This window comes from Cherax quadricarinatus, chromosome 5 (genome assembly GCF_038502225.1).
Source record: "Cherax quadricarinatus isolate ZL_2023a chromosome 5, ASM3850222v1, whole genome shotgun sequence".
NCBI classification, from domain to species: Eukaryota; Metazoa; Arthropoda; class Malacostraca; order Decapoda; family Parastacidae; genus Cherax; species Cherax quadricarinatus.
In genome coordinates this window covers 28,116,227-28,133,163 of record NC_091296.1, presented here as the reverse complement: position 1 = coordinate 28,133,163, position 16,937 = coordinate 28,116,227, and the positions used below count along the sequence as shown (strand labels likewise).

The 16,937-nt window shown below is 39.7% G+C and overlaps 1 protein-coding gene across 5 annotated transcripts in view; it reads right to left on the bottom strand.

The window, feature by feature from the left end:
• Vps15 (vacuolar protein sorting 15) overlaps nt 1-16,937 on the bottom strand; it is a 164,744-nt gene that overhangs the window by 35,952 nt on the left and 111,855 nt on the right. For all 5 annotated transcript variants that reach the window (XM_053771055.2, XM_053771056.2, XM_053771054.2 and 2 more), the window contains exons 19-20: nt 12,210-12,301; nt 3,059-3,169 (exon numbers count right to left, since the gene is read on the bottom strand). In XM_053771055.2, the coding sequence (XP_053627030.1) occupies nt 3,059-3,169; nt 12,210-12,301 (203 nt within the window). The remainder of the gene's footprint in view (nt 1-3,058; nt 3,170-12,209; nt 12,302-16,937) is intronic.

Below are 16,937 nucleotides of genomic sequence, written 5' to 3'. Positions count from 1 at the left end.
TAGAAGGCTTTATGCTCTATATCAGTCATCTGCTGACAAGGCTCTGTACACACTCCTCCAGGCACACTTCTAACACGAAAGAGTCTGTCAAGAGAAATACAGAGGGTGCATGGGAACAGTTGGTTAACAAAAGGACTTGCGTTGTATGGGCCAGTAGGCCTGCTACAGTGTTTCTCCTTTCTTTTATATTGAAAAAAACTTACACACTGACTATATATCAGTAGAAGAATATATCAACAAGTGACATCTGAATGACATCAAACACCCAGCTACATCTCACTTCACTCCTTCCCCACTGCATACACACACAATCCATTTAATTTTCTCCATAAGACCTGATAAAGCTTGTGGTGGATGAAACATCTATTCAATAAAATGTTATAAAAAAAATTTTTTTTACACCAAATGGAGATTGTGAGTGACAGTATCCTGAGACCACCCTGTGTGAGAACAGGAAGTCCTGTCACTCAAAAAAGTCCTTCAGCTTAAAGAGTGAGAAGAGCTATATAATCAATTTAGTTAACCCCTTTTTTATCACACTGGAGCATGATTTAACTGTGCTCTAGTTACTTGTTTTGGTACTTCTAGCTCAACCAAGGCATTCTCACCTTGACGAGCCACTAGAAATTTTTCATATCAATGCAACCTGGAACAGGCAACCAGCATACATTATCCTTAAATTGGATGCAACATGTACACACGTCTGAGTAGCCATCTGAGACTGATACACACACATGCAAAATTTACAGCATTCTCAAATTTCCCACAATCAAACATTTTAAGCCTTCAAACAACTTTCTAGGTCAGGTATAACTTAATAAATCCTGGGAAGAAATCCTGACACAAGCAGTACATTATGGGAGGCAAATGCCCAGTACAGCATCTAGCACTATGACAAGGAGAGATGATTATTTGAGTTTGGGTCAGATTTATTGAAAAAAATCATTAAACCAATATTTTTTATATAACATATTTAACCCTTAAACTGTCCAAACATAGATCTATGTTCACATGCGTAGTGCTCCAAAAGTAGATCTATGTTTTTTTTACATTTTCAAATAGTATAACAAAAATAACGTAGATCAAAGTTTTTTTACACGCTTTCAAATGTAAAAAAAAAAGATCTATGTTTTTTACGTACTTTCAAATGTTGAAAAAACGTAGATCTACATTTGGACAGTTTAAGGGTTAATAGAAACAAGAGTAAGCAACTTTGTGCTATGCACAGTTTCACTACAATTAATTAAAATTCAACACTTCATAAAATGGTAAGGATTAGCATTTTCCATTATTTTAAGTTACATTAAATTTTTGATGTCCTACAATTTCCTAAGAAATTTTATTAAAAAAAAAAAAAAAAAGGGATGAGGGGGGGATACTTGCTTCCCCATGCTCCACTTCGATATCAGTCTTCAATGAGTTTGGTATCCTTACTGTGAATGTTTTGCCTACACAGGAGGCTTCTTCAGTCAAATACAGAGGCAGCAGGTGTAGTAGCAAAGATAATGTAATCAGTTCACCATCCAAATATGAAGTGAGTATGTAAAACAGCCTTATGAATGTAATCTAGATTATAACATTTTTACAGTAGGGGATATTGCTAATTAGGACAAACATGCAGCACATGTACTCTTCAACTCTTTCACTGTCGGTGCCATAGTACTACGGCTTGCAAGCCAATGTTGGTGCCATAGTATTATGCCAAAATTCTAGCAGCTTTATGTCTAGCGGGAGAAAGCTGGTAGACCTGTTTGTGAGGGAATGGGTCTGCATGGTCAGTGTGCGCAGTATAAAAAAAATCATGCAGCACGTAGTCCATAAGCAAAAAAAAAAACTCCGACTGTGTTTTTGGTTTAAAACGCTGAATTTGAGGTGTATTTTCATATGGTATTTATGGTTGTATTCTTGTTTTCTTAGTCTCATTTGATAGAATGGAAGATTTATTACAGAAATAGAGATGATTTTGATTGGTTTCCTGATGAAAAGACCTTGAAATTGAGCTCAAAGTAGCGGAAATGTTCGATTTTTGTTGACGTTCAAGAGGAAACAAATGATGTCACCATCCAATCTGTGTTCAAGTGGCCAGTCTGATGTGCACTCATGAATAGGTTGACATTATTTATACAATTATTACAATAATGCAGTAGACTGCGTAACAGTAAATCTTCAATTTTTTGTGGGAATAAAAATTCAAAATGGAAAGCAAGAGTAATATAAAAGGGGCCTGGACACATGACTAATGAACAGAGAACATGTTATTTTAGTGCCAGGAATGTCTGCATTGTTTATTCTAGACCCTATTTTGAAATTGGCATCTTTTGAAATTTGAGTGAAATTGGCCAAACTGAAAATTTCTGACCACTTTGTTGGGTAGCTGAAATCAGTAAATGACCAGTTTCTTGTACTCAATTGATAGAACAAATGGAGTTCTAGCAAAAAAGCTATGAGTTTGGTCGACTGGAACAATGGAATCGGCCGAAAAAAGGGCTCAAAGTGGGTGAAATTGTTGATCTGTATATATCACTGAGACCGCTAACTTTGTGGGAGCGTAATTAAGAATTCCCTAAGCTTTCCTTCAAATTTTGTACTTTTGGTGTCATTACCATCGGAAAAAGATTCTCTATCATTTCATAAGAAAAAAATTTTTTTTTTTTTTTAAGTTCTTTGACACTGAGAGCAAGTTTGTGAGCAGGAGTCTCAACAGTGAAAGGGTTAAGCAGTACTCTTATTTATTTATTTATTTATTTACTTAATTATTAGTAAATAATTAAGAATTAAATCAAAGAAAAACCAGAGATGAAGTCTGGGCTTAAGGCGTGCAGCAAGGCTGCTTCACAATGTATACCTAAAGTATGACGGGTAATAGATACATAGGAAAATTTTATAGGATTATAGTGTGTAATACAAAAGGGCAGTGGAGTACATACAGGAAAGAAATTAAGCAGTCCACAATGGCAGGATTAAAGAGGGATTCTAAGTTGTCATGTTGTACATTGCTTTATTAGATAAGTTATGAGTTTCACATGCAGAGCCACAAAATGTTCATTAAGAAAATTACCTGTTATCCATTGTTCTTGTTGGTGAGATACGACCTTCTGCTGTTCCAAACATAGCTTGCCATTCTTCATTCATAGTCATACTTGGAGACTGTACCATTCCTCTCTGAGAGCTGAAAAAAAAAAAAACATGATTTACAGCACAAATTTAGCAAGGAAATTTTAAGGAAGGGAGGGTTTCTATGTTAGATCAGGGGCGGGCAAAATACAGCCCGCAGATCTGAAACTGTCATTCTATGTCGCTCAATTTTTGAAAAATAAAAAAATTATTTTTTCTTATGAAATGATAGAGAATCTTTTCCCGATGGTAATGACACCAAAAGTTCGAAATTTGGTCGAAAACTCGTGGAATTATGCTCCCGCGAAGTTAGCGGTCTCGGCGACATATGCGTATCGGCGATTTCGCCGACTTTGAGCCCAATTTTCAGCCAATTCCATTGTTCCAGTTGACCAAACTCATAGCTATTTCATTAGAACTCCATTTTATCTATCAGCTGAGTACAAGAAACCTCCCATTTACTAATTTGGACTACCCAATATGGTGGTCAGAAATTGGCAATTTGGCCAATTTCACGCAAAATAAAAAAGATGCCAATTTCAAAATAGGGTCCAGAATAAACAAGGTAGACATTCGTGGCACTAAAATAACATATGCTCTGTTCATTAGTCACATCTCTAGGCCCCTCTTATATTATTATTGCTTTCTATTTTGATTTTTTATTCATACAAAAAAATACAAAATTTACTGTTATGCAGACGACTGCATTATTGTAAAAATGGTATAAATAATATCAGTGCACTAGTGAAAGAATATTAGACTCCCCAGTTGACGTGTATTGGACGTGTGGTGTGATTTATTTACTCTTGAACATTGGTAAAAATCGAACATTTCCGCTACTTTGAGCTCAGTTTCAAGGTCGTTTTCATCGTAAAAGTAATGAAAATCATCTCTATTTCTGTAATATGTTTCCCATTTTATCACCTAAGACCATGAAAACGCGAATACAATGATAAATACTATACGAAAATACACCTCAAAGTCGGCGTTTTATTCCAAAAAAACGATCAGAGTTTTTTTTTTCTCATTACGCAATGTGTGCTGCAGGATTTTTTTTATGTGGTGCACACTGACCACACAGACCCATTCTCTCACATGTGGGCCTACCAGCTTTCTCCCACTTGATTTGAAGCCGCTAGAATTATTGAGTATATATACGTCAGAAACATTGGCTCGTAAGACGTATTTATACGTCGAAAACAGTCAAAGGGTTAAGAGACAATTCATTTTGATTTGATTGTCTTAATCAAGTGTAAGTGTTAGGCCATCACATCAAAACCTGTCAACACCTAACACAATATAACCTTTTAGATATAGTATACCTTATACCTTTGAAGAATTTTGAGAGTTAATCTACTCTCTGAGCCCGGCCAAGGGCCAGGCTCGTCTGGTGCTTGCCTGGTCAAACAGGCTGTTGCTGCTGGAGGCCCGCTGCCCCACATATCCATCACAGCCTGGTTGATCTGGCACCTGGTGAAGATACTTGTTCAGTTTCCTCTTGAAGGCTTCTACACTTGTCCCAGCAGTGTTTCTGGTATCTTCTGGTAAGATGTTGAATAGTCTGGGACGCTGGATGTTGATACAGTGTTTCCTTATTGTCCCCACTGCACCCCTGCTCCTCGCTAGATTTATTTTACACTTCCTCCCATATCTCTCACTCCGCTATGTTGTTGTGGCAGTGTGCAGATTTGGGACCAGGCCCTCGAGTATTTTCCAGGTATACATATATATAATCATCTCTCTCTCTCTCTCTCCTCCACTCCAATGAATACATGTTCAAGACTTGCAGGCATTCCCAGTAGTTTAGGTGCTTTACAGGCTCAATGTGAGCCATAAAAGATCTCTGTATTTGTTCCAGCTTCGACATTTCTCCTGCTTTGGCTGCCCTCCCTCTGTTGATCTCGGGATGAGTGCATGTTAATTCCACCTGTGTTCCAGCAATTTGATTTCCATTATTTCTTATGGGGAAAATTAACTTGACTAACGATAATTTTGACTAACGATGAGCTCTCAGGAACGGATTAATAGCGTTAGTCGAGGGTCCACTGTACAGTGCCTGCACTCTGATGGAAGGGTGTTAATGTTGCAGTTTAAAAACTGTAGTGTAAAGCACTCTTCTGGCAAGACAGTGATGGAGTGAATGATGGTGAAAGTTTTTCTTTTTCGAGCCACCCTGCCTTGGTGGGAATCGGCCAGTGTGATAATAATAATAATAATAAAATTCAGGGAAACCGGTTATTTTTATATAGCCGGACTTGAGTCCTGGAAATGGGAAGTACAATGCCTGTACTCTAAAGGAGGGGTTTCGGGATATTAGCAGTTTGGAGGGATATGTTGTGTATCTTGCTACTCCTACTTACACTTTGGTCACACTTCACAGACACGCACATGCATATATATATATACATACATCTAGGTTTTTTCTCCTTTTTCTAAATAGCTCTTGTTCTTCTTTATTTCTTCTATAGTCCATGGGGAAGTGGAAAAGAATCTTTCCTCCGTAAGCCATGCGTGTTGTATGAAGCGACTAAAATGCCGGGAGCAATGGGCTAGTAACCCCTTCTCCTGTAAACATTTACTAAAAAAGAGAAGAAGAAAAACTTTATAAAACTGGGATGCTTAAATGTGCGTGGATGTAGTGCAGATGACAAGAAACGGATGATTGCTGATGTTATGAATGAAAAGAAGTTGGATGTCCTGGCCCTAAGTGAAACAAAGCTGAAGGGGGTAGGGGAGTTTCGGTGGGGAGAAATAGATGGGATTAAATCTGGAGTATCTGAGAGAGTTAGAGCTAAGGAAGGGGGTAGCAATAATGTTGAAGGATCAGTAATGGAAGGAGAAAAGAGAACATGAATGTGTAAATTCAAGGATTATGTGGATTAAAGTAAAGGTTCGATGCGAAAAGTGGGTCATAATAAGCATGTATGCACCTGGAGAAGAGAGGAATGTAGAGGAGAGAGGGAGATTTTGGGAGATGTTAAGTGAATGTATAGGAACCTTTGAACCAAGTGAGAGAGTAATTGTGGTAGGGGACCTGAATGCTAAAGTCAGAGAAACTTTTAGAGAGGATGTGGTAGGTAAGTTTGGGGTGCCAGGTGTAAATGATAATGGGAGCCCTTTGATTGAACTTTGTATAGAAAGGGGTTTAGTTATAGGTAATACATATTTTAAGAAAAAGAGGATAAATAAGTATACAAGATATGATGTAGGGCAAAATGACAGTAGTTTGTTGCATTATGTATTGGTAGATAAAAGAGGGGTGTTAATGTTGCAGTTTAAAAACTGTAGTGTAAAGCACCCTTCTGGAAAGACAGTGATGGAGTGAATGATGGTGAAAGTTTTTCTTTTTCGGGCCACCCTGCCTTGGTGGGAATCGGCCAGTGTGTTATTAAAAAAAAAAAGACTGTTGAGTAGACTTCAGGATGTACATGTTCATAGAGGGGCCACAGATATATCAGATCACTTTTTAGTTGTAGCTACACTGAGAGTAAAAGGTAGATGGGATACAAGGAGAATAGAAGCATCAGGTAAGAGAGAGGTGAAGGTTTATAAACTAAAAGAGGAGGCAGTTAGGGTAAGATATAAACAACTATTGGAGGATAGATGGGCTAATGAGAGCATAGGCAATGGGGTCGAAGAGGTATGGGGTAGGTTTAAAAATGTAGTGTTAGAGTGTTCAGCAGAAGTTTGTGGTTACAGGAAAGTGGGTGCGGGAGAGAAGAGGAGCGATTGGTGGAATGATGATGTAAAGAGTAGTAAGGGAGAAAAAGTTAGCATATGAGAAGTTTTTACAAAGCAGAAGTGATGCAAGGAGGGAAGAGTATATGGAGAAAAAGAGAGAGGTTAAGAGAGTGGTGAAGCAATGTAAAAAAGAGAGCAAATGAGAGAGTGGGTGAGATGTTATCATCAAATTTTGTTGAAAATAAGAAAAAGTTTTGGAGTGAGATTAACAAGTTAAGGAAGCCTAGAGAACAAATGCATTTGTCAGTTAAAAATAGGAGAGGAGAGTTATTAAATGGAGAGTTAGAGGTATTGGGAAGATGGAGGGAATATTTTGAGGAATTATTGAATGTTGATGAAGATAGGGAAGCTGTGATTTCGTGTATAGGGCAAGGAGGAATAACATCTTGTAGGAGTGAGGAAGAGCCAGTTGTGAGTGTGAGGGAAGTTCGTGAGGCAGTAGTAAAATGAAAGGGGGTAAGGCAGCTGGGATTGATGGGATAAAGACAGAAATGTTAAAAGCAGGTGGGGATATAGTTTTGGAGTGGTTGGTGCTATTATTTAATAAATGTATGGAAGAGGGTAAGGTACCTAGGGAATGGCAAAGAGCATGCATAGTTCCTCTGTATAAAGGTAAAGGGGACAAAAGAGAGTGCAAAAATTATAGGGGGATAAGTCTGTTGAGTATACCTGGTAAAGTGTATGGTAGAGTTATTATTGAAAGAATTAAGCGTAAGACGGAGAATAGGATAGCAGATGAACAAGGAGGCTTTAGGAAAGGTAGGGGTGTGTGGACCAGGTGTTTACAGTGAAACATATAAGCATTTTGATAAGGCTAAAGAGGTTTTTGTGGCATTTATGGATTTGGAAAAGGCGTATGACCGGGTGGATAGGGGGGCAATGTGGCAGATGTATGGTATAGGAGGTAGGTTACTGAAAGCAGTGAAGAGTTTTTACGAGGATAGTGAGGCACAAGTTAGATTATGTAGGAAAGAGGGAGATTATTTCCCAGTAAAAGTAGGCCTTAGACAAGGATGTGTGATGTCACTGTGGTTGTTCAATATATTTATAGATGGGGTTGTAAGAGAAGTAAATGCGAGGGTCTTGGCAAGAGGTGGGAGTTGTCTCAGTTGCTTTTTGCTGATGACACTGTGCTCTTGGGTGATTCTGAAGAGAAGTTGCAGAGGTTGGTGGATGAATTTGGTAGGGTATGTAAATGAAGAAAATTGAAAATGAATACAGGAAAGAGTAAGGTTATGAGGATAACAAAAAGATTAAGTGATGAAAGATTGGATATCAGATTGGAGGGAGAGAATATGGAGGAGGTGAATGTATTCAGATATTTGGGAGTGGACGTGTCAGCGGATGGGTCTATGAAAGATGAGGTGAATCATAGAATTGATGAGGGGAAAAGGGTGAGCAGTGCACTTAGGAGTCTGCGGAGACAAAGAAATTTGTCCTTGGAAGCAAAGAGGGAAATGTATGAGAGTATAGTTTTACCAACACTCCTGTATGGGTGTGAAGCATGGGTGATGAATGTTGCAGCGAGGAGAAGGCTGGAGGCAGTGGAGATGTCATGTCTGAGGGCAATGTGTGGTGTGAATATAATGCAGAGAATTCGTAGTTTGGAAGTTAGGAGGAGGTGCGGGATTGCCAAAACTGTTGTCCAGAGGGCTGAGGAAGGGTTGTTGAGGTGGTTCGGACATGTAGAGAGAACGGAGCGAAACAGAATGACTTCAAGAGTGTATCAGTCTGTAGTGGAAGGAAGGCGGGGTAGGGGTCAGCCTAGGAAAGGTTGGAGGGAGGGGGTAAAGGAGGTTTTGTGTGCGAGGGGCTTGGACTTCCAGCGGGCATGCGTGAGCATGTTTGATAGGAGTGAATGGAGACAAATGGTTTTTAATACTTGACGTGCTGTTGGAGTGTGAGCAAAGCAACATTTCTGAAGGGATTCAGGGAAACCAGCAGGCCGGACTTGAGTCCTGGAGATGGGAAGTACAGTGCCTGCACTCTGAAGGAGGGGTGTTAATGTTGCAGTTTAAAAACTGTAGTGTAAACCACCTTTCTGGCAAGACAGTGATAGAGTGAATGATGGTGAAAGTTTTTCTTTTTCAGGCCAACTTGCCTTGGTGGGAATTGGCCAGTGTGTTAATATAAATAATATATATATGTTGTGTATCTTCATACGTATATGCTTCTAAAATGTTGTGTTCTGAGCACCTCTGCAAAAACAGTGATTATGTGTGAGTGAGGTGAAAGTGTTGAATGATGATAAAAGTATTTTCTTTTTGGGTCATCCTGCCTAGGTGGGAGATGGCCAACTTCTTAAAAAAAAAAAAAAAAAAAAAAAAAACGAGAAACAACTAGCAGGAGATAGTCTTATGATGTCGATTATTTGTGAAAAGGCTAGGCAGTTGCATGACGATCTGGTAAAGAAACTGCCTTCAACGAGTACTGATAATTGTGAATTTAAGGCCAGCAAAGGTTGGTTTGAGAGATTTAAGAAGTGTAGTGGCATACACAGTGTGATAAGGCATGGTGAAATGTTGGGAAGGATGGAAAGATATATGGAGAAACATCACCCTGAGAAGGATGTTGCCAGCCATATCGGCAACTTGTACAGTGACAGAGTCTTGGCCCATTTTAGGGAAGTTTTAAAGAGACGCCAGAAACAGAGCTCTCTGGACACTTTTTTTTGTGAGACAGGACTCCAGTGACTCTCAAGCTGGTCCTAGTGGCATTAAGAAACAGAGAAGAGAAGTAACCCCAGAAAAGCACTTGGTACCTGAGGTGTTGATGGAAGGGGATTCCCCTTCCAAACAGTAACTAATCCAATCTCTCTCCTCCTCCAGTCTTCCATATACTAAGAAGAATCACCAATAAAGGTAAGTGTTATGTTGTTAATGTTTCATTCATCATGTTCCATTGTATTGTTTATGTACAACATCTATATTTCATGTAAAAAAAATTTTTGTTTTACTACTTCTGGGTGTCAGGAACGGATTAATTGTATTTACATTATTTTTTATGGGGAAAATTGATTCGAAAATCATCTATTTCGATAATCGTCGCACTTCCAGGAATGGATCAACGACGATAAATGAGGGACCACTGTGTATGTATGTACATGCACGTGTTCTCCATGGGGAAGTGGAACAGAACTCTTCCTCCGTAAGCCATGCATGTCGTAAGAGGCAAATAAAATGCCAGGAGCAAGGTGCTACAAACCCCTTCTCCTGTATACATTACTGAATTTAAAAAGAGAAACTTTCGTTTTACTTTTTAGGTCACCCTAGATCAGTGGGATATGGCCAGTTTGCTGAAAAAAAACCTGACTGCTAAAAAATAAATATTGAAACTACAGTACATATATTATTTTTTGGAGCTACAACTGAGCGTGAGTGTGTTAGATAGAAGTGAGTGGAGACAAATAGTTTTTGGGACCTGATGAGCTTTTGGAATATGAGCAGGGTAATATTGTGTGATGTCACCGTGGTTGTTTAATATATTTATAGATGGGGTTTAAAGAGAAGTAAATGTGAGGGTCTTGGCAAGAGGTGTGGAGTTAAAAGATGAAGAATCACACATAAAGTGGGAGTTGTCACAGTTGCCCTTTGCTGATGACACTGTGCTCTTGGGAGATTCTGAAGAGAAGTTGCAGAGGTTGGTGGATGAATTTGGTAGGGTATGCAAAAGAAGAAAATTAATAGTGAATACAGGAAAGAGTAAGGTTATGAGGATAACAAAAAGATTGGGTGATGAAAGATTGGATATCAGATTGGAGGGAGAGAGTATGGAGGAGGTGAATGTATTCAGATATTTGGGAGTGGACGTGTCAGCGGATGGGTCTATGAAGGATGAGGTGAATCATAGAATTGATGAGGGGAAAAGGGTGAGCGGTGCACTTAGGAGTCTGTGGAGACAAAGAACTTTGTCCTTGGAGGCAAAGAGGGGAATGTATGAGAGTATAGTTTTACCAACGCTCTTATATGGGTGTGAAGCATGGGTGATGAATGTTACAGCGAGGAGAAGGCTGGAGGCAGTGCAGATGTCATGTCTGAGGGCAATGTGTGGTTTGAATATAATGCAGAGAATTAGTAGTTTGGAAGTTAGAAGGAGGTGCGGGATTGCCAAAACTGTTGTCCAGAGGGCTGAGGAAGGATTGTTGAGGTGGTTCAGACATGTAGAGAGAATGTAGCGAAACAGAATGACTTCAAGAATGTATCAGTCTGTAGCGGAAGGAAGGCGGGGTAGGGGTCGGCCTAGGAAAGGTTGAAGGGAGGGGGTAAAGGAGGTTTTGCGTGCGAGGGGCTTGGACTTCCAGTGGGGATGCTTGAGCATGTTTGATAGGAGTGAATGGAGACTGGTGGTTTTTGGTACTTGACGTGCTGTTGGAGTGTGAGCAAGGTAACATTTATGAAGGGATTCAGGGAAACCGGCAGGCCGGACTTGAGTCCTGGAGATGGGAAGTACGGTGCCTGCACTCTGAAGGAGGGGTGTTAATGCTGCAGTTTAAAAACTGTAGTGTAAAACACCCTTCTGGCAAGACAGTGATGGTGTGAATGATGGTGAAGGCTTCTCTTTTTCGGGCCACCCTGCCTTGGTGAGAGTCGGCCAGTGTGTTAATAATAAAAAAAAAAAATAGTGTGGATTCAGGGAAACCGGTCAGCTGGACTTGAGTCCTGGAAATGGGACGTACAATGCCTGCACCTTAAAGGAGGGGTCTGGGATATTAGCAGTTTGAAGGGACATCTAAACTGTCATATCCGAAAGCGTCTGCAAAGACAGTGATTATGTATAAGTGATAGTGAAAGTGTTGAATGATATAAGTTTTTTTCCTATCTTTCTCTTTGGGTCACCCTGCCTCGGTGGGAAACGGCCGATGTGTTAAAAAAAAAAAAAAAACTGAGCAAACTGTATAATTCCATAACTAATTTTAGAAAGCTTCAGAGTCAAAGCTACCGAGTCAAATTTTTATAAATTTTTGTTCACTAATAGCCTAGTGAGCAAGGGGTTAGAAACCCCTTCTCCTGTATAAATTACTAAATTTAAAAAAGACCTAAAATGAAAAACTTTAGTTTTTCTTTTTAGGTCAGCTTGCCTGGGTGGGATGCAGCCTGAGTGTTGAAAGAAGATTATAGCCTAGTACTTTAAAATGTTTTTGGGAGGTTTATCATATGTGAAATGTTAAGAACAAAATCCAATTTTCCCTATGTTATTTTATTCCATTTGTATAGTGTTTTTACAATGCATGCTAACATTCAGAAATGCAACCACCATGTCACTTCTTGTGAGTCTACATCAAACATACATCATTGCAAGAATAACAATGGACCAACTTGAAAGAAAATAAGTACATATCTTTAACAAGAACTTACAGGCTGAGTGTTGAAATATCAATTGAGCCATCCTCTGGCATCAGATCACAGTGGTGAGTGGGAACAATTTTCTTTAGATCTTCAATATTTATCTGAAAATAAGACAAAATATTAATTACAGATGCTGGTAATAAAAAACTGAATTCAAAACACTGGTGTAACATGTTATTTATATCTGCTATCAGTACATTACAGCGGACCCCCGGTTAACGATATTTTTTCGTTCCAGAAGTATGTTCAAACAAACAAACAAACAAACAAACAAACAAACAAACAAACAATTCTTCTTCTTCTTCTTCTTCTTCTTCTTCTTCTTCTTCTTCTTCTTCTTCTTCTTCTTCTTCTTCTTCTTCTTCTTCTTCTTCTTCTTCTTCTCCTTCTTCTCCTTCTTCTTCTTCTCCTTCTTCTTCTTCTCCTTCTTCTTCTTCTTCTTCTCCTTCTTCTTCTTCTCCTTCTTCTTCTTCTCCTTCTTCTTCTTCTCCTTCTTCTTCTTCTCCTTCTTCTTCTTCTTCTCCTTCTTCTTCTTCTTCTTCTTCTTCTCCTTCTCCTTCTTCTTCTTCTTCTTCTTCTTCTTCTTCTTCTTCTCCTTCTTCTTCTTCTTCTCCTTCTTCTTCTTCTCCTTCTTCTTCTTCTTCTTCTTCTCCTTCTTCTTCTTCTTCTCCTTCTTCTTCTTCTTCTCCTTCTTCTTCTTCTTCTTCTCCTTCTTCTTCTTCTTCTCCTTCTTCTTCTTCTTCTCCTTCTTCTCCTTCTTCTTCTTCTTCTCCTTCTTCTTCTTCTTCTTCTCCTTCTTCTTCTTCTTCTCCTTCTTCTTCTTCTTCTCCTCCTTCTTCTTCTTCTTCTCCTCCTTCTCCTCCTCCTTCTCCTCCTTCTCCTCCTCCTCCTTGGTGCCAGTACTGACCGAATTTGTTCCCATAAGGAATATTGTGAAGAAGATTAGTCCATTTCAGACCCCCAAACATACACGTACAAACGCACTTACATAAATACACTTACATAATTGGTCGCATTGGGAGGTGATCGTTAAGCAGGGGTCCACTGTATTTCCTTTGGATATTTTATAAGGCCTATATCTTCAATAGGTAGGTAGTAGGTTGGTAGACAGCAACCACCCAGGGAAGTACTACCGTCCTGCCAGATGACTGTGAAACAGAAACCTGTAACTGTTTTGCATTATGGTAGGATTGCTGGTTTCTTTTTCTGTCTCATAAACACGCTGGAAAACAGGGATATCTTGCTACTCCTACTTACACTTTGGTCACACTTCACAGACACGCACATGCATATATATATACATACATCTAGGTTTTTCTCCTTTTTCTAAATAGCTCTTGTTCTTCTTTATTTCTTTTATTGTCCATGGGGAAGTGGAAAAGAATCTTTCCTCCGTAAGCCATGCGTGTCGTATGAGGCAACTAAAATGCTGGGAGCAATGGGCTAGTAACCCCTTCTCCTGTAGACATTTACTAAAAAAGAGAAGAAGAAAAACTTTATAAAACTGGGATGCTTGAATGTGCGTGGATGTAGTGCGGATGACAAGAAACAGATGATTGCTGATGTTATGAATGAAAAGAAGTTGGATGTCCTGGCCCTACGCAAAACAAAGCTGAAGGGGGTACGGGAGTTTCGGTGGGGGGAAATAAATGGTATTAAATCTGGAGTATCTGAGAGAGTTAGAGCAAAGGAAGGGGTAGCAGTAATGTTGAAGGATCAGTTATGGAAGGAGAAAAGAGAATATGAATGTGTAAATTCAAGAATTATGTGGATTAAAGTAAAGGTTGGATGCGAAAAGTGGGTCATAATAAGCGTGTATGCACCTGGAGAAGAGAGGAATGTAGAGGAGAGAGATTTTGGGAGATGTTAAGTGAATGTATAGGAGCCTTTGAACCAAGTGAGAGAGTAATTGTGGTAGGGGGCCTGAATGCTAAAGTAGGAGAAACTTTTAGAGAGGGTGTGGTAGGTAAGTTTGGGGTGCCAGGTGTAAATGACAATGGGAGCCCTTTAATTGAACTTTGTATAGAAAGGGGTTTAGTTATAGGTAATACATATTTAAAAAAAAAGAGAATAAATAAGTATACAAGATATGATGTAGGGCGAAATGACAGTAGTTTGTTGGATTATGTATTGGTAGATAAAAGACTGTTGAGTAGACTTCAGGATGTACATGTTTATAGAGGGGCCACAGATATATCAGATCACTTTCTAGTTGTAGCTACACTGAGAGTAAAAGGTAGATGGGATACAAGGAGAATAGAAGCATCAGGGAAGAGAGAGGTGAAGGTTTATAAACTAAAAGAGGAGGCAGTTAGGGTAAGATATAAACAGCTATAGGAGGATAGGTGGGCTAATGAGAGCATAGGCAATGGGGTCGAAGAGGTATGGGGTAGGTTTAAAAATGTAGTGTTAGAGTGTTCAGCAGAAGTTTGTGGTTACAGGAAAGAGGGTGCGGGAGGGAAGAGGAGCGATTGGTGGAATGATGATGTAAAGAGAGTAGTAAGGGAGAAAAAGTTAGCATATGAGAAGTTTTTACAAAGTAGAAGTGATGCAAGGAGGGAAGAGTATATGGAGAAAAAGAGAGGTTAAGAGAGTGGTGAAGCAATGTAAAAAGAGAACAAATGAGAGAGTGGGTGAGATGTTATCAACAGATTTTGTTGAAAATATGAAAAAGTTTTGGAGTGAGATTAACAAGTTAAGGAAGCCTAGAGAACAAATGAATTTGTTAGTTAAAAATAGGAGAGGAGAGTTATTAAATGGAGAGTTAGAGGTATTGGGAAGATGGAGGGAATATTTTGAGGAATTGTTAAATGTTGATGAAGATAGGGAAGCTGTGATTTCGTGTATAGGGCAAGGAGGAATAACATCTTGTAGGAGTGAGGAAGAGCCAGTTGTGAGAGTGGGGGAAGTTCGTGAGGCAGTAGGTAAAATGAAAGGGGGTAAGGCAGCCGGGATTGAAGGGATAAAGATAGAAATGTAAAAAGCAGGTGGGGATATAGTTTTGGAGTGGTTGGTGCAATTATTTAATAAATGTATGGAAGAGGGTAAGGTACCTAGGGATTGGCAGAGAGCATGCATAGTTCCTTTGTATAAAGCCAAAGGGGACAAAAGAGAGTGCAAAAATTATAGGGGGATAAGTCTGTTGAGTATACCTGGTAAAGTGTATGGTAGAGTTATTACTGAAAGAATTAAGAGAAAGATGGAGAATAGGATAGCAGATGAACAAGGAGGCTTTAGGAAAGGTAGGGGGTGTGTGGACCAGGTGTTTACAGTGAAACATGTAAGTGAACAGTATTTAGATAAGGCTAAAGAGGTCTTTGTGGCATTTATGGATTTGTAAAAGGTGTATGACAGGGTGGATAGGGGGGCAATGTGGCAGATGTTACAGGTGTATGGTGTAGGAGGTAGGTTACTGAAAGCAGTGAAGAGTTTTTATGAGGATAGTTGATACAGTGTTCCCTTACTGTCCCCACCGCACCCCTGCTCTTCACTGGGTTTATTTTACACTTCCTCCTGTATCTCTCACTCCAGTATGTTGTTATGGCAGTGTGCAGATTTGGGTCGAAGCCCTTGAGTACCTTCCAGTTAAATATTATCATGTACCTCTCTCCTCCGCTCCAATGAGTACATGTTCAAGACTTGCATGCGTTCCCAGTAGTTTAGGTGCTTTACTGGCTCAATGTGAGCCATAAACGATCTCTGTATTTGTTCCAGATCCGATATTCTCCTGCCCTGAACGGGGCCGTCAGCACTGAGCAATGTTCTAAGTGAGGGAGCACTAGCGCTTTGAAGAGTGTCACAGTCGGCATTGTTTCCCTTGTTTTGAAAGTTCTCAATACCCACCCAGTCATCTTCCTGGCTGTCATGAACTTTGTCTTGTTATGGTCTTTAAAAGAAAGGTCTGCTGACATAATCATTCCTAGGTCTTTTACGTGTTCCTTACGTTCTATTTGGTGACCCTCTTGAGCTTTGTATATAGTGCTCCTTTTGAGTTCTTCATTCTTTCCATACCTAAGCAGCTGGAACTTACCACCATTGAATGTCATGTTGTTTTCCACTGCTCACTGGAAAACCCTGTTTATGTCTTCCTTATTTTAGTGTCATCTGTAAATGATGATACAAAAGTGTGCTGGGTGTTTTTATCTATGTCTGCTATGAGGATGAGGAACAGCAGAGGTGCCAGGACAGTGCCTTGGGGCACTGAGCTTTTGACCTCGCTGATGCTGGATCTTGCCCTGTTCACTACTACTTTTTGTGTTCTGTGTGTTAGGAAACCGAAAATCCATCTGCCTACCTTCCCCATAATGCCCAAGGCCTTCATTTTGTGCGCTATCACTCCATGATCACATTTGTCAAACGCCTTTGCAAAATCTGTGTAAATCACATCTTCGTTTTGGTCGTCTTCCAGTGCCTCCGTAATTCTGTCATAATGGTTCACCAGCTGTGACAGACATGATCGTCCTGCTCTAAAACCATGCTGGTTCGGGTTATGTTGGTTGTGCTGGTCCATGAAATTTGTAACCTGCCGTCTCATCACTCTTTCGAAGATTTTTATGATGTGAGAGGTTAGGGCTACTGGTCTGTAATTTTTACCTAGTGCTCTACTACCTCCCTTGTGCAATGGAGCTATGTCTGCACTCTTTAAGGCCTCCGGTATTTCACCCAGATCTAAGCTCTTTCTCCAAAGAATACTGAGGGCTCGTGCTAGGGGTACTTTGCACTTCTTTATAAATAGAG